General features: G+C 43.1%; 2 protein-coding genes across 5 annotated transcripts in view; both read right to left on the reverse strand.

The window, feature by feature from the left end:
• The window catches only part of LOC141930853 (uncharacterized), a 43752-nt gene extending 36644 nt beyond the window's left edge, over positions 1–7108 (reverse strand). For all 4 annotated transcript variants that reach the window (XM_074842255.1, XM_074842257.1, XM_074842258.1 and 1 more), the window contains exons 1-6: positions 7019–7108; positions 3490–3547; positions 2681–2824; positions 2290–2436; positions 1050–1172; positions 197–364 (exon numbers count right to left, since the gene is read on the reverse strand). In XM_074842255.1, the coding sequence (XP_074698356.1) occupies positions 197–364; positions 1050–1172; positions 2290–2436; positions 2681–2824; positions 3490–3534 (627 nt within the window). In that variant the 5' untranslated portion in view covers positions 3535–3547; positions 7019–7108. The remainder of the gene's footprint in view (positions 1–196; positions 365–1049; positions 1173–2289; positions 2437–2680; positions 2825–3489; positions 3548–7018) is intronic.
• Positions 7109–14762: 7654 nt separating this feature from the next.
• Positions 14763–21391, reverse strand: LOC141930770 (CD59 glycoprotein-like). The gene is made up of 4 exons (XM_074842034.1): positions 21147–21391; positions 18534–18606; positions 17767–17868; positions 14763–16359 (listed from the first exon to the last, which is right to left on the reverse strand). The coding sequence occupies exons 1-4, from the start codon at positions 21351–21353 to the stop codon at positions 16166–16168; spliced, it is 576 nt and encodes a 191-aa protein (XP_074698135.1). The 5' UTR covers positions 21354–21391; the 3' UTR covers positions 14763–16165.
• Positions 21392–25711: the final 4320 nt, after the last annotated feature.

The following is a 25711-nucleotide window of genomic DNA, read 5'->3' on the forward strand; positions in this document are numbered from 1 at the left end:
ACACATAAACGGTACTGACAAAAGAAGCAAATATAGATCTACTAACATAAATGAAAATAATCCATAAAGAATTTTTATTCACATGAATGACTGCAGGGGATTTGTGCTTCAGAGAAGGATCCACCATATAACGCATCAGAACTCGTTGATTCCTTGAAACCTCTGTGGAGATTTTAGATTTGAGCTGCTAATATACCTTCAATTCTTCATTGGGCAAGAGCATTTCATTGGCAACACCACTTGATCCACACGCTATCTGTAGATCGATGATGTAAGCATCTCTTTCAGCTAACTTCTTTTCTTTCTCTGCCAGCATGGCATCCATTTCAGCCCCACGACAGCGCTGGGCCTCCAGTTCAACACACTGAAAATGAAGAGATAGCATTGCTTGTCATCTGTACTTCCATCTACAGCACAGAAGAACAGTTTGCACTACTTCCTTATTGCCTGTTTCAGGGTACTGAAAAACTTATAATCAAATGTATAACCTGGTTCAATTTTAAGTGTAATTTTTAATTACTGAGCTTTTCTCTCTGAAATTCTGCAGCATTCACGTTTCTGCAACTTTCGACAGCCAACAGTCACACCCACAAAACACATCACTGCACAGAACAGCTACAGACCGTAACGTGAAATCATCCCTTGACTATATTTCTTCCTGTATGACTTATTTTTGTGACAAGAAAAACTGATGCAAAACAGGATTTTTGTTCAAAATACAATATTTAAATACAGCATTAACCCACAAATTTCATATTTGTGTATTCTATCCCATTCATTTTCAAGCGACTACAAAAGCATGCTTGAGGATTCACTCCTCACTGAAGACACAGTGACAGAATTCTCACTGCCTTTGCTCAGTCAGGTTGTAGCACATAAACCTCTCTGTCTACTCAACAGAAAACTCTCTGCATGTCTGTTTAGTAATATAACATATAATTAAATATATAAATATATTAAATACAAATATATTTAAATAAACACATTTAAACATAATCCTACACCACAAATGTGAAAACCCACACACTTAGCTTTATATAAAACACCACCTTTTTTTGCAACTCTTCATTTTTTTGTGTGATCTGGGATTCTAGTTCTTCTATTCTCCTTCTCAGTACTAGTATTTTCCCACGATTTGCTGCAGCATTTTCCTGGTCACCATCTTTTGATGCCTGCAAAAACAGAGAGTTTTGCATTCTGTCAATAGGTAACACCTGACTTCTGTACCTCTACTATTCAAATAATACTGGTAAGAAAAAGCAGACTTTACTCGTGGTTTGTATTTCAGTTCTCTCATATATTACATATTCCATGTAGACGCTAGACAAACTGGCCACAGAATTTATATCACACTTTTAAAAATCTTTGTATTTAAATTATTAATGATAATTATTGCTGCAAAGTGGATTAAAACATGCAATAAGGGCATTCATTTCCTCTAGCAGTTGGAACCCATATAATCTGGCAAGCGTAGTCCATAAAACTCAGAGGGGAAAAAAGTGTAAAAAAACCTGTTCCTAAGCACAATTTCCAGTCAGAATTTCAGTTTGTGTAACTACCGGGTTATAGAAATTATTTGGCATTACAAAAAAAATCAAGTGCAATTGCTAATATGTTTTATTAGCAAAGTAGATCAGCTGCATAAATACGGAATGTCTTCAAGGACACCTAGGGACTTCAAACTGATCTGTTTCTGTTCCCTTTCAGCATTCCTTTAAAAAACAAATTCCCTAGAAATATTAAAGCCTCATTAAAGTTATTTTAGAAGCTGCAAGAAGTCAAAATATGTTATTCTGAGGAAATACAAGTCTACTCACACAACCACACTACCACAAACAGACTCAAGAATCTTTGTTAACGGTAAAACACTGGTCACTTAAATGAGACATTCCTACATTTAATTCATATTTTGCCACCAAGGACATTTTTATATTTCCATTTTTATCTTGGACATTAAAGTAACAAGTGAGGGTTTTTTTCATTTCTTCTTGAAAACCTACCTTCCTGATTCACACGTGTTAAAAGTTTGAGCTGCTAATAAGATGAAGATCAGTAAGAATTTTTTTACTAAACAATTTGAAAGTTATGTACAATTTTCTAAATTGCTATAGAAAGATAAAAGAATTAAATAGAAATGCACAGATGGACTGACAGCACCCGCAGTCTACCCTGGTCCTAATCTGATGCAGCTCAAAATTTGAATCTCAGTTCCACATCCAAGTCCAGCAAGCAAAACTGTCTACAGCCTTACAGAAATTATGTCTGCTTCAAAAATGTAAGGACACTTACTTTCTTCTGTTCTGCTTTTGCCTCTAAGCCTCCTGATTCTGATAACTGTTTCTTAAGTTCTTCCAATTGTGAGGTTAATGATGCAACCTTGGCTTTGTTTTGCAACTTCAACTTGGAGAGTCTGGCATCAGCAGATTCCTTCTCCTCCTACAAACACCGTGAAGGACCAAATTAGCTAAATGAACAACTGCATCCTTCAATTATTCCACGAAATTTAAAAAAAAAAAAAAAAAAAGAGAGAGGGAAAAATCTAGAGCGGTTACCAAAAAAATCTTTCCGCTAAAGAAACATTATAATGTCACATGCAACAGGTCTGCATATACGAAACAACCTTCCTTTCATAGGAGGGTTTTTTTAAACAGTCTTTTTGACAAGAATACACACATGGTACCTTTAACTGAAGATCTTTTGTTCGAAGCTCAGCATCCTTCTCTCTGACAAGCTCCTTTAGCTGTGTTACCAGCTGTTCAGTACTCGTCAGCTGTTCAGCCAAATCTGCCACCGACATGCTTCTTGCATCTTGCGAGCCTGCAGCCTGCAGACATTAAATATACTTTGAACAAACAAAATGGTGCAGACAATACCGCTTCTGCAAAAAAGTCTTCAGTTGGTGTTTGGGGTTTTTTTTAAAAACATTCAGTAAATCTTGTAAGAGTGCAATACTAAAACTTACATATACTATATGTACCTATACCAGACCGTTTTCAGCAAGTTTTATAGATACATCAAATTATAAATCTTAGGAACTGGTTTAGCAATATTTGTTTGAAAAACAGCAAAACCATCAAAGCATCTACGTATCTAAAAGTGAATTTCTTCATTTACTGGATCTACATTGTAATAACCAGTAGTGTTACTGAACCTAGTGGCAATATAATATTGATACTGAACATACTATACACAAAACATAAACTTGGGATAAAGCTTATGTAATTCCCACTGATGTTTTCTTAAAGCAAGATAAGCATACTGAAGAGGAATCGACCAGCTCTGTTACATGCAAGAGATTAAATACCGAGCAAACAGGAAGCAAAAAGCCTACCTGACTTTTACAGTCCTAAAACTGAGTCATGGTAAAACTAGTTGAGCAACTTATTTACAAAAGAGCAAATACATACAATTAGTATATTATCAATTAAAGATTCTCTATGCTAGAAATTTGTAAGAAAAAAATAATTTTAATAGTAATTCAATACTTACTATGCTTTTGGAAGGAGAATCATCTCCACTACCCCATTTCCACATAGTTTCACGATGGCTATGAAAACATAAATGAAATAATACCACAGTAAATATCAGTGATGCTCAGATAACTGTAATTAACTCATACTTCTCTTTACGTATTTCACTGTAAAATGCCAGAAACTAATTTGTTTGTTCAATTCTGACAGCATCTCTGATCTCAACCACGTTACTAGTTAAGAAATAATGAAATTATGTATAAAATATGCATTATATGCCTTTTCTAAAACACTGCTAGTCAGTAAAATGTCAACACTATCACAAATAAGTCACAAGTGTTCCTTGCTTCTTTTGCGCACAATCAAGTACCACAAATTTCTAAATGGCACCAAAGCACCAGACATAATTACAGTTTCTGATCATAGAAAGCTGTAGCTTCCTAATAAACACAACTGTAGGCCACAAAAAGGTTGTATAGGCAAAATCCTAAAGACTAAGTAGGTACAAGGCAGCTCAAAGGTTAAGACCTTTACTGAGTAATAGTGGCAAAACTGGCTGAGGAAAAAAATGAGCAAAGTCTACAAAATAGCCCATGCAGTAAATTCCAAATTGCGTTTTAGGGATATAATCTAAAAGAGCAGACTAACATATCTTGCTTGGCCTCTGGATAATATTCCACATAGCAGCACAATGGGAGAAGAGAAGCTGTACCTGTTCAGTAATTTTCACTCTCAACTAGCAACATCCAGAGGAAAATAACATGTCCCTCCTAATCTGTACTACAGACTTCTGAAATATGCATACACAGGTCAGTCCTGAATTTGAAAAACAGTTTACAACAAACATTAGCACATATCTTATCTTAAAGTATTGAATTTGGAAAGCAGTTTATAATAAACATTAGCACATAGCTTATCTTAAAAAGTATGCAGAATGATAGCAGAGGCTGCTTCTAAAGCTGTTTATCATTTCAAAGCTAAAACCAGGAATCACAGACTGCAATCTATGGCCTACATTATCTACAAGGCCAAACTGGATTATGCTAAGAGTCTTTTCTAACATTAAAATCAACAAACAAGCCATGGGCTTGGGGATCAGAATTACAGAACTTGTAAGTAAAAACTCCTCTCATAACTCCTCCAGAGCTGTAGCATTAAATCTGTTCTCAGCAAAAAGCTCATTTCCAGAAACATAAAAGGGTTACCCAGGTACAAATAGGACAAAATGACTCACTAGATGTAACGTGGTAGTAGATTTGTATTCAATTTATGAATATTTCAGCTTATTTCCAGCTCTGACTGATGCAATCACTTTTACTCACTTCATGAGCCAACATTCCTACCTGAATACCATAACTGCTACTTTCTGATGTATTTTTATTTACATCACAGACACTACATATTGATGAGTTTTCCAAATGAAGCTGGGAAACAAAACTGAGCAGACTTTCCTTACCCAGCATAAAGTCAACCAATAATGGTTTTTGCTTTTCTTCTGGGGTACAGACAGCAAGTTAAAGCACTGAAGCTGGTGAAGCTGCAATCTGAACACTGGACCGCTCGACTCGATCCCTTCTCTTTGCAGTACATCTGAACAGAATTCAATTAACTTTTCTATCACCTTTTTCCTTCCTTTGGCAGCCTATGTCCTGGACATAGCACTACCAGGCATCAAGCATAAGAGAAGCAGGGAGTCCAAATTAACTGTGCTACCCTCTCTGAAGTTTTCACAGTGACAGATAATTTGTCTTTCTAAGACAAACTTCTAAGGTTTCATGTTGCTTCATCACCGCTAGTACCTCATCCTGCTCTTCATCTTGCATATGTTAGTGTGCTGACAACCATTCTTTGTCATCCACTACACACTCATTTCCACCAATCTCTTCTCCACTGAAGTACAACAGGGAGGATACTCAAATCTTTCACAAATTTCATGAGATACAACAGAGGCACATTTAATTTCATGAGACAAGTTTCTTCTGATGCTCGAAGTACAACTGAGGTTTTGACTCTTATCACAAGAGGATGTTATCAAAAAAAAAAGTCCCATTGGCAGCTTTGCCTTCATACTCATCCATTCTGTTCTCCCAGCACTAGCTACAGCCAAATCCAGCTAAAAAAACTAACTATGTATTATTCATCTGAGTAGTTTCCAGCCTACTTACTGCCCCTGAGTCAGATATCACAGGGCCCAGCACGAGGGGCAGTCAGGAGCACACAACTGTGCACAGGACAGATTTCAGCAGCAGCTCATAAGCGGTCACAGAAATCCCACAGCTTGAGGGTGAGCAATCCACATGGTAAAACATTGAACTGCATCGTTACAAATACCTATCTGGATGACTACCCAGGCAGAGAAACAATCCACTGACTCCCACAGAACTACCTCCATTTGTCTGACTTTCCCCACAACTATTCCAAAATTGCTGATATAAAAAATGGCTTCAAAGAGCACTCATGTGAGTTCTCACTATGAAGTTAAGGTAGGACCTTTCCCCCTTCCCTTACAGACATACATACAGTGGAAGAAAGCCCTGAGGCAGAACTCCACTCCTCTTACTACCCAAAAGGTAAAGGTAATCCCCTTTCTCCTTTCTTCCACAAGACTACAGCGGAGAAACAGACAACAGCAGAAGTGTGTAAAAACTTTCCTAGAACAATTCTGTGTTTTAAACATGCACGCTGAAAGAAAAGCATTTTAACATAAGTATTTTCTTCTTGTATCTGCACATTTTTGCTTTTACCCTTGTTTGATAGCTTGACAAGATGTTGGTTCTTCCGCTGAATGAGCTAAACATGTTTTCAAATGGTCTGTGCCATCTATGACTTACAAACTATTGGATCAAAACTGCACAAACATATGACATACAGCAAAGAAGTACAAACACTAAAGCTGTGTTAATCAAACCACAAGCACTCTGTAAAGTTAATGTAACAGTACATTTATATAGCTATTACTTGTCTATTATAAACGCTATTTCCTAAGAACACCGACCACATTTTCGTCTTAAAAATACTGTACAAGGGAAGTAGTGTTTTGCAACAGTGCACCACTGGAGAAATAAGAGATCAGTGCTGAGCCGCCAGCAGAGCGCAGGTGCATGTGGGGCGCAGAGAATCAGCTATTTCGACCAGAGCAGCGGGTGTAGCTCCTTCTGCCTGGTGATTCTGCAGTGCAGTGCTATCAGCAGCCTGTGACAGCCCCCCCGCCCCGTGTTCGGCGGGGCTCCCCGAGCTGAATGTCTTAACCACCGCAACCCCCACGGAGGGGAGCACCTTTTAGCCCGGTTCAGGCGCAAGCACAAGGCGGGGGACATCTCCCCCCACGGCCCCCGGCTGAGAGCGGACTGGCCGGGAGCCTCCCCCCTGCCCGCCCCACCTCCCTGGGCACGGCCTGCTCTGCCCGCGGCCCAAGGGGCTCCGGCTCCCCCCGGAAGGCGGGGACAGGCCCAGAGCGGCCCGCGCCCTTCACGCAGGCCCAGCAGATCCTGGCGGACGGCAGGGAGGGTACAGAGCCCATCGGAGCGAACCCCAGCGGCCCCACTCACCTGCGGGGTGGCGGTGGGGCGGCCGGGCCCTGCGAAGCGCAGCCGGTCACCGCCGCCTCCGCCTCCGCCTCCTCCTCCTCAGCGCGGCCCCCGCAGCATCCGCCACGCCCCGGCGGGAAACGTCACTCGGCGGCGACAGCACCCCCTGGCGGCGCGGAGGACCGCGGTCCGCCCGCACCTCGGCCGGCGGCGATCGCGTCGCTCGGGTTCCCCTCGGGACCCCTCGGTCCCCCCGGTTCCTCCCGAGCCCCCCGCGGCACCTGCCCCTCGGAGGTGATGGAGAAGATGTCCTACTCCGCCCAGCAAAAGCCTACAGATGTTTTAAAGCCCAAGGGACTGCAAAATGTTGAAAATGCCATCTTGGCAAGCAAATAAAACCAAAAAAAATGTTACCTGAGGAAAAAAATGACCCCCCAAGGCGATTAAAAAATGAGGTAAAGGTAATTATTCAGTAGAAGAGAACTGAATGATCGAGCAAAGGTTGAATGAGCTGGTGGTACTTTCCCAACCTGATGAAGACTTTGTATAGGGAAGAAAGGTGACCCTGCAAAAAGGACCAGAATATCTTCTGTGTGTATGGGACTCTGATAGCAACAGGCTTGAATTTCAGCAAGGAAGATGAAGTTAAGTATTGGGAAAAAATGAAGCCCTGTAATAAATTTTCTGTAGAGAGAAGGAAGTTCATTCAGTGGAGGTATTTAAGGTTAGTAAGGGTATAGGTGCACATAGCGTCACGAAAATTCACAATGGGCCCGTGCTGACCAAGGAGAGAGGCTAGGACACAACACAGAGAAATCCAAGAGTCAATAGTTGATGGGAGTGAGGTGTCCCAGCCAAATTGGGCCACCCCAAATGTGGTTTACACAGGGTCCTTATACCCTTCAAATGTTTGGGTACAACATGATACCGGCATTATCTTGGTTGCTCAGGGGCATCTTTTATCCTTCACGGACAGCTCTAAGCTTCCAAGAAGCAAAGTCCTTCTTTCCAGGGCCGGGCTGTCCTTTAGTTTGTTACACTTACACATGAACAATGCCAAAGCCTCCAGTAAAATTCCACTACCTCATTACATTACAGTGTATAATGTGAACCTATATGTATACTAACAAAGTTAAAACACTTTCATACTGTAAAGAGTGGTTGCTATATAGGTAGGGAAGGGAATTTTCATTACAGTAGTTACATTGATCTTGCTTTCAGCAAGAGGAATAAACTGAAAGTCCTCTTTCTAATAGGAAAAAAGAAAACCACCTCCAGCTTTCTATGGAGTAGAACATACTTAAAAGTACAAAAGCAAGCTGTACATTGTGTCTGACCGCAGCAGCTTTTGTATTTTGCCTCCTGTAATAGTTTAGATAGTCAATTTTTCTGTGTGCAAACTGCAGCTTTCTAGCAGTATCTGGCACTGTCTGGTTCCTGGCATGTCCCAGCTACAGCCCCAGAATTTCCCAGACAAGCATCTGTTCATCCTATACTACGTGGAACAGAGAATAAGCCTTAATTTACAGAAGACTACAACATTAAAATGACTGGGAACAGGAAGGAAGAAATCCAGCAGACTTTAAAAGTGATTAGCTTTCAAGATGTGGTTATTATTTTAATCACTTTAATCTTTTCCTGGTGCAATGCTGCAGACTCTGTCTTCATTTGTTTCGGATGCGAGCTAAATGGTTATACTGGGATGTGGCGTGTTCTCATCCATGTCTTGACCACTTAAGTAACATGACAGCTGATGATGATGGGTGCCTGAAGTTCTCTGGAAGACATTAGCATCTCTGGAAATAGGAGTCTGAGCATGAAATGAACTGCAGCATTGTGGGCTTGAATGTGGCGCAGAGCGCTTATGAGAATAAAGGCTTCTTTTGGGAATCATCCAAATGGGAAACAAAGCACTGTGTTGCACCCTCAAGACACCGTTGGGCTAGCTAGTGATTCAAAAATTTTGTGCATTTTAATGAAGCCCAAAGGGATTTTGGATCCTTAAAAAGCAATGGAAACTTTTAGGCCAGTGTTCTCATTCTTACACTCACCAATTAGTTCTCCTCATGCATCCAGCAGAGCACAAAGTCAATTTAGGTTTGCAGCAGTCTTCAAAACAAATACCAGAGTGCATCTGGCCACAACCTCCATCTACTCAACCTGTAACCTCCATGATTTTAGCCCCATCCTGCAGTATCTCCAAAGCCTTGTTTGTCTTTCTCCAAACCTGTCCGAAAGTAGCATCTCTGAATAGCTGTCAGAAAATGAGAATGGATGTGCTTCACTCTCATCCTTAGTCACCAAAGTGGTGTAAGTGGCTGTTTTAAATTGTATCAGACATCAAACCAACACTGTGCAGTGAGGAACAGTGAAGTTATTGTTCCTGAACAGCAGTAGTGTGCCATGAATAACTCAGCTAGAGTCAGAACGGTGCTGGGATCTGAATCCCAGGGCATCTAAGCCAATGCAAGACTCCTAACCACTTAAATAGAACCAAGATTGGATCACATGTAGAGATTTTCATATGCAGGAGGGAGGGTTGAGATGCAATAGTCCAAAACATAAGTCCATCTATATTCGGGTAATTTTTCCTCCTCCTTCATTTCTGAGCAGAGATTTTTCTGCATTGTATCTGCAATACTGAAATTCTGCTAACAGCCATTGTTACAGCACAGCCATCCTCATCCATAGCTAAATAAAAACCTAGGGCTTTGAGGTAAAACCAAGAGCAGCAGAAGCAGAAGGTATATGCAAAAACAGACCAATATAGAAGGCTTACATGTAAAGAAAGATCAGTCTCTGAATAGAGCCTGCCCTGCAGTCCCTACAGGAGGCAAGAATTACAGAATTTTCAGCTCTCCTATATGGGGATGTGCATTAGTGTTGCTTGGGGAAACACTCTGTATTTAGGTCCCCGATGCTTCGTGTTTACACCTGGATCATCATCTTAATTGGCTCTTCAGAATTACTTTTGCATTTCAGAAAACTTTATTTTCTGAAACTTTACTCCAAACATTTTTTTTATTTGTTCCAGTTAACTGAAAGAAACTAAGCTTTTCTAGGCTCCAGAACTGTTCTTTCTATGCTGTAAGTTGTCGCACTGTAATAATCAGTGCAGCATATAAGCCAATAAAGATAGTATCATCTGCAGGTCTTTATTGTATCCCAATGTATAAATTATTCTTGGAAAGATGGGAGTGGAAATGACAACCTGCTTCTTCCGACTATTCCACAGCCAAATTAGTTGCTCTATTCTCCCTCTCTAAAGTGCAGAATGCTGTTACCACCATCCTGTTAGTGCAATATTAACATTATGTGATCGAGTCAGAAAGTGTGGTGTACTAGTTTCTGCCCAAACACACATGGGCATTTTATAGATAACGATGGCTTGGATGTTTAGGTGTATCTTGAAGCCTAACTTCCCTTTTATGATACCTTGGAACTGACTGTATTGCCCAGCAAGATGAAGCCGCTTGGAGACATCTAGAGATTCAGACACACTAAACTTTATTCCAGCTGGAGAAACACTGCTGTTATTGAATGCATTTAATATTTATATAACAGCAGTATCTAGATGCCCCAGTTAGCGCAACAGTGAGTTACTTAATGTGCAGTTCTCTGTTGGGACTACTTTATTTTCTTAGCAATTCCTCCTCCTTTTTACAAAATAAAAGCTCCTCACTGGTCAGCCTCCTCACTTCTCTCACTCCAACAAGCAGTGGGAGGAAATTGCTTGCTCTGCCTATATGGTTTTTCCCATGCATCTGCTTCTTTTCACAATTTCCTGCATCCTGAAATAGCATGGAGACATCCCACCTTATCTTTGATAAGTGATGGTAAAACTAGAGAAGGTCTTCAGACAGGATAAAGTAAAATCCCTACCAGGTACATCGGGCTCACCTTCCCACCAGTTCTGTGGGGCTTCCATGCTCTCCATGCCCAAGTTCAAGTCAAAGGACAGCTAGTCATCACCACACAGAAGGCAGAAAGTAGGAGGAGAGATTGAAGGAGGAATTAATGGCAAAGACAGATCACAAGAACGAATTTCAGCACACACCGCTTGCTGCTACTGCAGCTTCCATTTGCTAGCTCCTTCTTCATATGCTTACAGGGAAAAATAACTCCTTTGTGAACTTGTGCCTCAAAAAATGGAATAATGGTTATGAGAGCAATGAATATTGAGAATTAGATGCAGGGAAGAATGCTCTTTGATGGTTAGATGGCCATTAGTGTATTAATTATGTCTATTGGCAAAAAAAGCATGCTCAAAGGTAAATAGCTAAGGATGAGGGCTTAGTCATGCCACTAATTCAGAACAGAGCAAACCATTTAGATAATTACAAAACAAAACAAAACAAAACGGGCACAAGTGGCAAGTTACCCAGCACTCACTGCAGAGAGCAACAGGCACATTTGCTCAGTAATACAGCAGCTCACCCTGAATCTATTTTGCATTATTCTGTATCTTACAGGACACAGCTAAACCACACAAAATATCTGGCACCTGCAAGTCCCAGTGGGGATGGCCTAAACTTCAGAGTCTCTGGGGTTCAAGCCCCATTTTGTGACACCAAAGACTGGGAATAACCCCAGGCACCAGTACATGCTGGGGGCTGACCAGTTGGAAAGCAGCTTTGCAGAAGAAGACTTGAGGGTCCTGGTGGACACCAAGTTGAACATGAGCCAGCAATGTGCCCTTGCTGCAAAGAAAGCAAGTGGTATCCTGGGCTGCATGAGGCAAAGTATTGCCAGCAGGTATGGGGAGGTGATTCTTCCCCTCTGCTCAGCACAGGTGAGACCACACCTGGGGCACTGTGTCCAGTTCTGGGCACCCCAGTACAAGAGAGACATGGACATACTGGGGAGAGTACAGCAAAGAGCTACCAAGATGATGAAGGGACTGGAGCACCTCTCCTGTGAGGAAAGGCTGAGAGAGCTGGGACTGTTCATCTCAGAGAAGGTTCAGGGGGGACCTTATCAATGTATGTAAATACCTGAAGGGAGGATGCAAAGAGGATGGAGCCAGGCTCTTTTCAGTGGTGCCCAGTGACAGGACCAGAGGCAATGGGCACAAACTGAAACACAGGAGGCTCCCTCTGAACATCAGGAAACACTTTTTCACTGTGAGGGTGACTGAGCACTGGAAGAGGTTGCCCAGAAAGGTGGTGGAGTCTCCATCCTTTGGAATATTCAGAAACCATCTGGGCATTGTCCTGGAAATTGGCTTTAGATGCCCCTGCTTGAGCAGGGGAGTTGGACCAGATACCTCCAGAGGTCTCTTCTGTCATTTGGTGACTTCCCACCAGTCCTTCAGTTCCTTGTAATCAGCTGTTAAAATTGGAAAAGAGCTAAATTCCAGGCCATCCAGTAACAGTGCCATAATTAGAAATAAATAAGAGCCAAGAAATTATCATACACGTTAACCCTACTGTTACATAGAGTGAAAAATCATTGACTTAAGACTAGGGATGGATATAGAAGCGACCAGTCACAAGACTGTACCAAGGCTATACGCACAAATGACCAGTTACTGCTACAGAAAGTGTTATAACAACCTAATGAGGGTTGTTTGCTCTGTAGCTCAAAGATGGAGCTGTCTTTAAAGTGTATGCAAACCTGAAGCAAACCCAACTATTTGCACTGATGCGATACTTGTATGCAGAATTGATCACTGGCACCCCGCACTGTATTGTCTTACTATCACTAAATGGAATTGTATTTGATCTAAGGCTTTGATGGCTCTGGTTACTCATCTTCGAGGGCTGGCCATCAAATCTGGATGTAATAGAGCAGCAGTAGAAGTGCCAGTGTTCAAGCAGCAGTCACTGTGCTACAAGTCTTTCTGCAGGAGAGAGCTCACCAGTCAGACCACACAGGCTTAGAAGACACAAATATATACCAAACCGTGAAACCCTGCATCAAGATTTAGCTTGTAAATGGCATGAGATGAGAATCAGCCTATGTAACTAATCTACCTTTCCCAGGAGAGGGACAAAAGGGATGCTTTCCACTTGAAATCTAGTAATTTTGTGAAAAGTTGTTTGCTATCATAACAAATTCTCTTACTTTGCTACATGCATTCACACCACAAGAATTAAACAATGTTCCTGTTGATCTGTACAAAAGAAGTGACCTTCCAGAGTGCAAAACACAAGGACATGTTGCTCAAGCTGCTTCTAGAAGAGGAAGAAAAGAGAAATATGATAGATTAGACAAGGAAGAGTTCAAGGTTATCAAAAAACAAATATTACAAATGGTTGTTCAAACTATTATCAGACAGACAAAATATAGAACTTCTTTTTGCACTTATTAAAAAAAAAAACATTTTACATATGCAGACCATACGGCAATCAAACAGGTTTAAAAGTGCCAATCATCAAAAGAGAGACATTGACAATGTAGTAGAGCAAAAATGCTGCAACCAAGATGGTTTAAGCGTGACGAATCTATCAGCTTGTCTAACACAAGATACCTTCTCTGCTACAAACCTTCCCTCAACTCTATATTGAGTCAGTGCTTTAATACCACTTCTTCATCTAAAATGAGCAAGAACTTGACAAATGGTGGTGCATCAGTGGAAAAAGTCACTGTGCAGAAATTACTGTCTTTTAAGTGTCTGCTTTTGTTAATCAGATGGGAAATAAAAAGGTGGAAGGACAAGAGACTGGAAAATCAAGGACTGTTTTCTTCTTTCTAGCACAACATCAAATCACCATTTCTAGTGCCTATTGAATTGAGAATGCACATCAAAAGGTTCAAAGTATAATTAGCTTGTGAGAGCAGAGGAAAATATTGTTTTCCAGTTGTCTGGTTTCACAACTAACTACTAAAATGCTTTCTATTCAGATTGGCCACACACTCCAAGCCAACAGTTTCTATTAAGATCATTTACAACTTGGGGACTATCATACGTAACTGTTTTCCCTCCTGAAACAGATATTAGAAGTTAGCTAAAACTAAGAACTAAGAGGGGGTGAGAAGAGGGAGGAGAAGAAACAAGTAATACTTCCACAAAGAAATCTAGCCAGTACATAGGAGAATAAAAACATGTGATAGTGGAAAACTACAGACAGGATTGCCTTGAGAGCAATCACAGTAAGCAAGTTAAATGCCATGCTTCAGCTGTTAAAGCAGTCACTCAGGGAAGACTCTTTTTCCCCAAATCATGGCACATTCGTATCTCCAACAAGACAATTCTCAAGTAGAAGAAATCGAGGGACCACACATTCTACTGCTTTCCCCCAGTGCCACATCATTTTTGGTTCATCTAGAGAAAGATCACTAACTCTCCATTTCCAAGTGCAGACCGGTTTGGGTGGGAAAAGACCTTAAAGATCATCTAGTTCCAACCCCCCTGCCCTGGGCAGGGACACCTTCCACTAGCCCAGGTTGCCCAAAGCCCCATCCAACCTGGCCTTGAACCCTTCCAGGGAGGGGGCAGCCACAGCTCCTCTGAGCAACCTGTGCCAGGGCTTCATCACCCCCATCCTAAAAAATTTCTTCCTTTTACCCAGTCTGCATCTACCCTCTTTCAGTTTAAAACCATTACTCCTTGTCCTATCAAACAGCTCCCTAAAGCAAATAACCACTCTGCCAAAACTAACCAACTACACGTAGCTCCCATCTCCAGAGAAGAAGTGAGAGAAGTCTACGTGCAACTTGTTGAGAGTGTCTGGATGGGAAGCATGGATGTGTCTCACACAGAAACAACTAGAGTCATATCCAGCTGTAAACAGTGTGCCGATAAATAACCACACTCTCCATATTTTCTTTTTTGATATTTTTATTAATCAAAGACTTCCATATTTTGAGTGATCAGAGAGATCCCAGGATGCTTTCATAGCTAAGGTAAGCTTAACCAAAAGATACATTGCAGAATACATCATGGATTTGGAGTAACAACCTTGTTATGACAGGGTGAACTGGTGTCACTGTCACTGGTCACAAGCGAGGGTCCTCAGAAAGAGAATGTGCCATTGGCAATGGACCACAACTCTTGCAAGGACATGCCAAGAGCTCCAAAAGAGAAAAAGGAGAATCTGACATTGTACCTGACTGAGAGGGTCCCAAAGTGCCAGAGAAGAACCAAAGGTCTGTCTGTACCACTGAGGCAGAGCAATGTACAGAATGTTTCAGCTCCAGACCTCTTACACATACAAACAGAGCATTTTTTATTCATGCTATATAAATACACGTGTATTTTGTATTGGCATTTATAGAGTTGCATAAAAGTCAAAATACAAAGTTCTGCAAGGTTTTGTTTAATACTCTTAGTTGGAAGCTTGAAGGGTTAAGTTTACATGTCACTGTTTTCAACAAAACCCAAAAGCTAACTATGTGGGAATGCCATTTCAATTCCTTAGCATTTTATAAACAATTTTCAGTACACCAATACTCAGTGCAAAGCACATGCTTAGTTAAAATCCTAGACATGGATAAAGGGAAAAAAAAAAAAGCTAGCACATATTGTCTGCATGCTCAGAGAAATATAAAAAGAGGGGAAAGTGTTTCTCACAGCATTATTTTGGTTCTGGTGTAAGAAATGTAGATGCTTTCTCCCAAAATAACGGTACTTACAAGGTTATATCATTGGCTTGTAAAAAGAAAGAAAAATATGTTACAGTGATGGGAACAAAGAGTCTACATCAGTTGAAACTAAATATTTCCGTACTCATCATGAAGACTGCAGCAAGTTTATATTTATGATTCAACAGTGCTTGTGTCGAGGGCAAATCAACTGCTTGGTGTATGACAGGGGAGCATCCAAAAAAAAAAAAAAAAACCCAGAGAAATCCCAACGAAAAATAATGACAATTTATGGAACGGTAAGAAAATACAGTTTTCCAGAATAAAACCTACAGTATTTCTTCCCTTTTACGTGACCCACTGAAGTTTGCTCAGGTTCTCCACAAGGTAACAAGTGATTTTCCCCATGAATAAGGCAGGCCAAAATACCCCAATTCCCTATAATTGGTAACAATATACGTGTCCCTCCCATGAACGGAGACAGGTATTTAACAGATGGAACCTTAGGAAACAGAATTTAAAATTAAAAGGTAATGTTTCTGCTCACAGTTAGGAACTGAAAATGCGAGAAGCACAATTCAGAAAAGAGTTAATGATTTTGTATAATTTCAGCTTGGAAGTACGGCATACAAATCAGGATTATTACAGAAGCATCCATAACATGGTCATTACAGAGGCAATACTGAAGGCTGCTTTGTTAACCCCAGTAATTGCGCTCTCATTGCACAAGTCGTGTTGGCAGCAAAAGAATTCAAAATTATCCAACTGGAAGAATTCAGCAATATCATTCATACTGCACTGGGATGTCTTCCAGCAGGACGAAGTTCTCAATTTACCTACCAAAAAAAAAAAAAAAGAACAGATTAAGAGACTATTGAAAGTGAAACCATTTTTTGCATAGAGAGAGAATCACTGCCTAGACTGCCATGTACTTGATTTTTTAGCTTCTTTTCAAGGGTTTAGAAGTTCCCAAATTTGCCCTTGCTAGGAATTTAGTAGTGTGAATAGCGATAGCAAGCCGTGGTCCTGCCTCCACAGCACTCTCTTGTAGCTCTTAGCCATATGGTAAGAAAGATTTCTAGCTCAAGCTAACCAGTGCTTCCAATTCAGTCCAAATGACCCACTGGGGGATACAGGGTAGAGCCTGAGTGATACCTACTCTGGGGCTCCTGACAGAGAAGGACAGTGCATCACCATCTAGCTCATCCCAACAGATCTGACCGGTTTCATTTCCAGAAGCAACAAGCAGAAGACAGCGCTTGAAAAGCAGAAGAGTCCTCCCCTTCTCTCACTCATTCCCCTGGACACCGGAGATCAAACACCTTGCCTTCCATCTTCCCTAGCTTGACACCTCAAATACTTGACTCCCGACTCTGGCAATGGACAACCGCCATAGCCTGCATGCTGGAAAACTACAGTTTGTGCTCATGAAGGTTTAGGCTCAAAGCAAATAGCAAAAGATAAAATCCCTTAGCATGTAAGCAGCAGAGCAGCATCCTGTTCCAGCAGCGTTAGAAGCTTCCTTCCTCCATACCAAGTCATGAGCTTTAGCAGGGACCATCCCGGGGAACAGAGTGGTCCCACCCCACCCTGGTTCCTGCTGTCCGAAGCCAGCCCAGAAGGCTTTCTAGAGCAGAAGGAACCCGGGAGGAAAGCAAGACATTATTGCAGTTTACTTCTGTTTTTCCAGTGAACCTCCTGTCACTGGTAGTAAAAGAGTTACTTAAATGTTATTTACCAACTAGAATAGTAACCTTATGCCCTGAATATACATACTTGACCATCTCCCTGAGATGCAGGTCACTTCACCCTCAAGAAAAGGTAATTTATTTTAATAGTGTCAATTCATAACTGACTGAGTTTTCATCTGCAGGTTTATTTTATGGGTTATACATGCTTTATCTGTTTTTGAAATACAAAACCTTTGCCCTGAATTTGTTACACTTTATAGTCAATGCTGTCTCCTATTATCTTCCAGCAATCTTGGGTAGGGGTTTTTTTGTCTTTTGGGTTTTTTTTAAATCTGGATGTACAGGTATCTGTGTATATGCTTGTACAAGTATAAATCAACTATCTAAATCATCCTTATCAGTTGCTCGGATATAAGCATGACCTTCAGAAGTATTCACAGCCTTCTTTTAAGTGAGGCTAAGAAATGCATGCTAAGGCCAGATTAGAAGTGTACAGGCAATGAAAACTGATATAACCACGTTTATTTTAGGTCTGTAGGACAGTGTACATACCAAATTTCATCTGCAAGCAAGTATCTTCAGTCGCTAAGCAAGTACTATTGGTCTTGCACAAGGAAGGGCTGTTCTCGCAGTGGTAACACCTTAGGGTATAACCTAAAACGACAAGGGTTTATCTTTACTGAATAATAAAGTACTGAAACAGAAGCAGCATTAAACAGGAAAAAAGAAGAATCACTATCTCTATCTGTCACAGAAGATATGCCTGGTTATTAAACTCAAGACTTAAGCTAAAATTTACAAGCTTTTGTCAGTGCACAAACTGAGACTGGCAATTTTGAAAGGAAGATTTTGAAGTATGTACTTACATAACTTGTAAAAACACTTGCCTTTACGTGTCTGCAGAACAATATATTAAATATTTGCTTCTTTTATCTACTCTTGAAGACTGCCTTTTCCAAAAGGACAGACAAGGGACACTTTCAGCAGAATTTTATTCTATCCCTTTTTTATTTCATCTCATTCCTCTTTCATGCTATACACCTAGTTTCCAATCTACACAACAGGAATCCAGTTTTCTAGCAGCAAAACACAACAGTCTGTTGCCATATTAAGCAGCATCATATTCTGCACCTGATTCTCTCTTCTGACCAAAGACAATCAGCAACAGAAACTAAGCCCTACTTTCCTGGTCAGTGTTATTCCCCAAAGTGGTGTTAAATAATGCAGGCCTTTCTTGTTCCTTTTCCTTCTCCAACACGTTTTCTGATTTCCTTAGCCCGTGTCATAACATTACATCAGGAAGGTACCCTTATACTCACCAGAACCACAAAAAGCAACCAGAACAATGCAGGTGGTTAACAGGATGCAGTTCATCTTGATCATGCTTTTTCCCTAATTTGAAGGCATAAACAGAAGTTACATGTTTATTCCATTTAAAAGCTACTGAAACTAGCAAAATACACAGTGAGGAATCGAGGTTTCAAGAGTTGATTCAGTGTGGAACTAAAGGCATTGGCCAGGAAAACCAGTGAAAGAGAAGAGAGAAAAGTAATTTTGCACTTTCTGAGAGAGTATTTTTATTCTGAGAACAGGTTTTTTATTCTGAGAACTGAGATTTGAGCCCCTGCAGGCTGTAGATGGGTCTCCTTTCTCGCCTCTGATTACACCATTCAACAGGTCTCCCTGTTTCTTACAGCTACAAATGACCTAACAAAAAGAGAGGCCATTTAGGTCTCGAATGCTTTTTCTTTCCCAGCAATTCCCCAATAACCCTGGAGCCAGACTGTGCTCCTTTCTTCTCTCTGACGGGGTTGCAAGAGATTAGTCTGCACTAAGGGGCCTTTTGCCTCTCCTCTTCCAAAATTTCTCCCTCTCACCAAGGGACCGAGTGACCACTGCGATGGCTTGAGCCCTCCACGGCTGCTCTAATCCAGAGGTAGCAGTGAGATAGGAAGGTCAGCATTTTTTTTAACATAGGCAACTCCAAAGCAGGAGTTACTAGATAGACTTCTGCATACAGAGTCTGAACTACAAACACTAATAACTACTACTAAAAAAATCTCAGCTATTGCAGAGAGTAGGCTACTCAGACTAGGTATCAAGCAGACACAGGTGGGAGAGAGGGACCGTACTTGTGCTAAGAGGGCATGATTTCATGTTTGTCTTCAAAGCTCAAGTGGGCTTGGAAGTCCTAAAGAATTAAAGGCATTCACACAACAAGTTTTACTTACGATAAGACTGCAGTGAAATGGTCACATTGCTGCTCTTGACCCTGTTAACACTGCTTGAAGCTATTTCTATATGCAGCTAAGAGTCTAGCGTGGCAGACCAAAGTCATGTTGGGATGGAGTTTTCTCCTCCCAGAAGACTGACTGTGGACTTCAAAAGATAGTTCATAATAAAACAATACTGAAATCCTTCTCAAACTTAAGCCTAGTTAATTTTTCTACTGAAAAATAAACCCCTCAACAAAAAAAAAGCACTTTTTTTTCCTGTCTGTATGACCTACTGTTGAACAGGAAAAATAAGAAAAACCAAACCATAATGTGCATGATAAGATGATTTTCCAGAGTAAACAACTTTTTGAGAAGCCTTCCAAGACCAGAGGCGCATTCCACAGTGACGTGAATCTGCAGGAGCACTGTTAGTCTGGTGGTTAAAGCAAGAGCCATTGTTGACAGCAACAAGAATCTCCCTGGGAACCTCTCCATCTTCCAGGAGCCCTCCACCACCCAGTGGGGTCAGCAGAGTAAAACAGTTTTGCCTTTTAGCAAAACCAAATCATGACCAGAAAAAAAATATAAGGCAGATTAATAAAAATCCATCGTGGCCAGCATAACAGCTTTGACAGTAGTAATTCAAGCAATCTATTTTTGCAAGAATGAGTAATTTTTTCAGCACTCCCGAACAACAGGGAGATGAGGCAACAGTAAAAATTCAGCTTAATAAAAATAGACAGCAATTCACAATATGGAAAAGGAAGCAGAAAACATTTCCTGAACTGAATTTCAAAATTGCTGTTTTAACTCAAGCATTCGCCCAATCTCAGTAACAGGAAATAACAAGAATGAGCAAATGCAATAGCAGGAACGGCTTAACGCCTCGCTTGTGCGACAGAAGAATTTCTCTGCAGTCCCACCTGGGAGAGAGCACACGTTCAAGACCAGGATGCTACTTTCGTCATAACCTCAGAGCAGAGAGAGGCAAGAAAAGGCCCACCAGGACTACGAGCCGCGTTCCTGTGAGGACTCGGGCACCTCAGCCCCCGCTCGGGGCTGCAGCACTTGGCCTCCCGAGGTAGTCCGGGGCCAGCAGCCACCCGGCTGATGCCACCTGGCTCCCTCCCAGCTCTTCTGGAAGTTCTCTGCAGCACTCCCACGGCAGTATCTGCACCCCCACCCCCCCCGGCCCTGGCCGCTGGGATCCGCCCGTCGCTCCGGGGCGTGGGGGGGGGTTCCTGGTGCCGGTGCCCGTTTCCCCGCGGGCGGCGGCCGAAGCGCCCCGGGACGCCGCAGCCCCCCCCCCCCCCCCGCTTAGCGCAGTGCGGTGCCGCCGCTCTGCCGGCGTGACTCAACAGCCGGGGGCAGCCCGGGGATGTACGAAAACGATCCGTGTGTCGTCGTCGTCCCCGGTTAATACGGTATCAATACAGATTTCCACCCAAAACCTCCCCCTCCCCCATCCCAATTCCTAGGAAATGCCCTTATCCCCCCCTCGCCCATCCCAGCCCACTGCCCAGCACCTGCCCGCTCGCCCCCTCTCCCTCTCCCGCTATTCCCCCCCCCCGTTTCGCCTCGGCAGGCAGAGCCAGGCCCCCGGGAGACGAGGCGCTGCCCCCCGCTCCCCCCGCACCCCGACGAAGACGGGGGGCGCCGGGCTTTCTCCGCCCGCCCCCCCCTCCGCAGCGCCGGAGCCTCCAAGTCGCCCCTTACCTGTCCCCAGCACCCACTGCCGACCAGCCCCGCACCGTCTGCTGGGGTGAGGGGGGGGGGGGTTGCGGCGGAGGAGCTGCCTCCCCCGGCTGTGCCGCCCCCCCGGGGGAGGAGCAGCGGCGTTGGCACGGCTCGGCCCGGCCCCGGCCAAGGGAGCGCGAAGCGAAGCCGTCTGGGGGAGGAGGGGTCTGCGGGACGGGGCCGCATCCTGGTCTGGGCAGGCAGGGAAAACTTTCACGGCTGTATCTTACCACACACACACACCCACACCCACCCACACCCACCCCCTCCCCACCCTCCCGGATGCGTGCGTAACTGAGTAGTGCCAGCTCCAACAAGCCCAACATTAAACAGTCAGTTAACGGTTGGACTAGATGATCTTCAAGGTCTTCTCCAACCGAGATGATTCTGGGATTCTGTGAACATGAGTGAGCAGAAAGCTGCTGCGGCAAGGAGAGCCAAGGTGTGCAGGGCTGCACCACCAAGGGCATCCCCAGCAGAGATAAAGGAGTCGTCATCCCATGGCTCAGCGCTTGTCAGGCCACACCTGGAATACTGTGTCCAGTTTTGGTCCCCACCATACAAAAAAGATGTGGCCAGGCTGGAGAGGGCCCAGAGGAGGTCCCCAGGGATGGGCAAGGCACTGGGAAGCCCAGTGAGGAAAGGCTGAGAGAACTGGGGTTGTTCAGCCTCAAGAAGAGAAGGCTTAGGGGAGACCTTATCACCATGTTCCAGTATTTAAAGGGTGGCTAGAAGGAAGATGGAGACACACTCCCTTTTGACAAGGAGTCACATGGAAATGATGAGGGGTAATGGGTACAAGTTACTCCTGGGGAGATTCTGACTGGACACAAAAGGAAAATTTTTCACAATGAGAACAATCAGCCACTGGAATAATCTCCCCAGGGAAGTGGTGGGATTCCCCAACATTGAACACCTCTAAGATTCAGCTGGACAGGGGGCTGGGCCACCTTGTCTAGACCAGGCTTTTGCCAGAAAGGTTGGACCAGATGATATCCCTGAGGTCCCTTCTAACCTGGGATTCTATAATACTGATTTTTCATGGGGCTTGTCTGATGAAGGGAGAGGTTCTACCCACCCCTCATTAAGTACAGCTGTTCCTATGCTTAATTTCTATCCCAACAGCTAAACCTGCCCTTTGTGCCCACCAGGTTTCAAAACGTAGTTGGAGAAGGCCCCAGAGCCACCATGAGCAGTGGCTCCCAGCTTCTTGGGTGGACTGAGAGATGGGGTAAGAAAAGGGCATTAGCTGGACTGCAGTAGAACACTCATCACCCTCAAAACGCTTTCTTCTTAAAGCATGGTGTGGCCACGCCTGTCATACCTCCCCAGTTGTGGTTAAATAAATGGTATGAATTCATAGATAGAACTAAGGAAAATTAGGAAGAGTTTTAGAACACAGAAAGCGAAACAACCAGGCATAGAAAGTGGCAGTTTCTTCCAGAGGTAGCTGAATCATAGAATGGTTTGGGTTGGAAGGGATCTTAAATCTAGTTCCAACCCCCTGCCCTGGGCAGGGACACCTTCCACTAGCCCAGGTTGCCCAAAGCCCCGTCCAACCTGGCCTTGAACCCTTCCAGGGAGGGGGCAGCCACAGCTTCTCTGGGCAACCTGTGCCAGGGCCTCACCACCCTCACAGTAGAGAATTTCTTCCTTACATCTAATCTAAATCCACCCTCTTTCAGTTTAAAACTGTTACCCCTCACCCTATCCCTATCCTCCCTCATAAAGAGTCCCTCCCCCCTTTCTTGTAGCCCTTTAAGTCCTGGGAGGCCGCTCTAAGGTCTCCCCAGAGCCTTCTCTTCTCCAGCTGAATACCCCCAACTCTCTCAGCCTGTCCTCACAGGGAAGGTGCTCCAGCCTCCGATCATCTTTGTGGCCTCCTCTGAACCTCCTCTTGAGCAGGTTCGTGTCCTTCTGATGTTGGGGGTCCCAGAGCTGGACACAGCACTGCAGGGCGGGGGGGGGTATCATGAGAGTGATATAGTTCTAAACATTCACAACCTAGAAAAAAATCAAAGAAAAACAACAGAGGTAGCTGAGGACACCAAAAGTGGGTTTTGTTATATTGAGAGATTTAGGTCAATGCTATAAAAAAAAAAATTGAACACTGACTTGAGTACAGTATGAAACACCTGTAACTACCAGTTGTATTTAACAGAGTATACTGGATTTATTTTTGTTACACACAGCACAACTGCCAAATCATTCATTAAACCTGAAGGAAACCGTAAACCACTCAGAACTTAAATCAGATTCTGTTGGTGTGTTACAGTAGTTAAGATGATTATCAGTCAGCTCAGCACATGATCTTATAAATGTCTTTTTTACCTGTTTAAGCCATAAATAAAAGCAAAGGGATGTAAGAGCGAGATGCTTGCGTGCTATTGCGTGCAACTTATTGAGAATCCACTCAATTAAGACTTGATATTTTAAAAAAATCCTTAATTTATTAATTAATTTAGAAAATTTTGCAATGAGGAACAGGGAGCAAGGAACTTCAGCCATAGCTGAAGATTTGCCTGTTTTCACTTCCTGAAATCTGTATGAGGAACTGGGAACAGTTCCTCCTACAAAGGATACATTTGTCTGTATCTTCACAGATAAATGGTACTTCCAACTTAGCCTGAATTTTGCACCTGATATTCTTCCTAACATAGATGGTAAGAAATTACTGTGAACAATGACAGAGAAAAAAAAAACCAAACAGCACTGGAATGACTTGCACAGTAACATCCTTCCCCGCCCCCCCCCTCCCTGACTGGCACACCACTTGTTTCTCTTGTGTGATGCAGTCACAGCAAGGAAACAGTGGCCAAAGCTCCTCTCCATTAAACCATCCAGTCAGCAAAATCCCACAAAAAGCGCTGAAGGAGTCCTACGGTGCAATTATAAAGAGACTGTCAGCGTAGGCCTTTTCCACAGACAAAAAAAAGGACTAGATTAGTTACATTTTTGTGTTGGATGTGCTAAGTTTTTAACCATATGCTGAGTTCATAGACGTTCAACGAGGCTTACTTCACCTTGACAGGAGCAGTCCTAACCAAGCATCACTATCAGTCAGGATCTGCGTCAGGAGCAGCTGCTGGAACTTCAGGCTGAACCTGAAACACAGTGGCCAAAGGGAAGGACATATACAGGCTGTAGGTTATGCTCTGCGCGTGCGTGCTGCACCGACGAGAACCACCGCGGTTACCAGGACACCTACCCAACACCTGCTTGCTGAGGCAGGCAGAGCACTGGTGACATGCTGCCTTCTGAAGTGGGACCCGAACAGACAATTCTTTCCTGCTTTCTTAGTGCGGATTTCTACAGCCCAGCAGCGCTGGCAAACATAACACATTCCTTGTTTTCTTCAATGGTCTCGGCCACTTTGCTTTTCATACTGATTTGGCATAAACTTCAGAGTCTTGGGTGGGGTGAGGAGAACCACTGGCCTAAGCCCTACTTCAAATGCACATAATGAAGAGGTACAGCGTTTGCAGTGACACTGCATCTGGCAGCTTTAGGCAGCGTGCCATGGGCTAAAATAGCTGCCTGAAGCAACGGGATAACCTTTCTCCCGTTACAAACACACACATGGTTGGTACAGTAACAGCAACACGCCAGTCCTCCTACCCCGTTACCTCCTCACAGAATCATCGAGGTTGGAAAAGACCTTGAAGATCATCTAGTCCAACCATTAACCTCACACTGACCATTCACACAGGGTTTGCCGGAGTCCTGCGACGACCAGCCATGCTTGGCTCAGAGCCCCCAACGCCTCACACCCCACAGCTCAGGAGCTGACAGAACAGCACTGTCATATATCTTGGCTTCTTCTACAGCAAGAAATAACCACTGTTCCTCTTTAACACCCGAGGGAGAAACACTCCCTGAGAAGAGTAAAATTGCCAAGAGTTGGGAGTGTTTCTGTAGAGCCTCCTGACCTTCAGCTGGTAACTAGAACATACAGACCCTGGTGAAGTACCAAACAAGGCTCCAATCATAAGAATTAACTGTCCTTAAAAATACACAACAGCAGCGGAATAAGTTCTAGTTCCACTAAATCCTTTTAAGAGATGATGACATTTCTGTGAAGAAAAAGCATTACACCGCAAACATCACATTTTCCCCTCACAGTTAATACCAAGGACACCTCAAAAAGGAAACATTTTTAAAGCACTCCAGCAATTCAGATCGCTGTTCAGACTTCTGTGAGGGTCAACACAAAGGTTTTTGCTTTTCTAGATGTTTCGTAGGGGTTATACTCAATATTTTTTCTACCTTGTACCACCATGGAAGATCCAAATGCTGCATGGCACTAGAGAAAGATGAGCACATGTAGAATCTAGTACTATGACTTGTAAAAAAAAAAAACAAAACACCAGGCTTTCTGTATGAGCAGTAACTAGTCAATAATAGAAACATTCAGGTGGAACCACAATATACTGGTTTTCCTCTGAGAAGCTACTAATTCTGGATGTCAAAGAGAGGAACTGACTACAGCGATGCTAGTCACACAATTATTGGTCAAGTCTTGGCAAGAAGAGTCCCACGTAGCA

The sequence above is a fragment of the Strix aluco genome, chromosome 16 (assembly GCF_031877795.1).
Source record: "Strix aluco isolate bStrAlu1 chromosome 16, bStrAlu1.hap1, whole genome shotgun sequence".
Classification (NCBI taxonomy): Eukaryota; Metazoa; Chordata; class Aves; order Strigiformes; family Strigidae; genus Strix; species Strix aluco.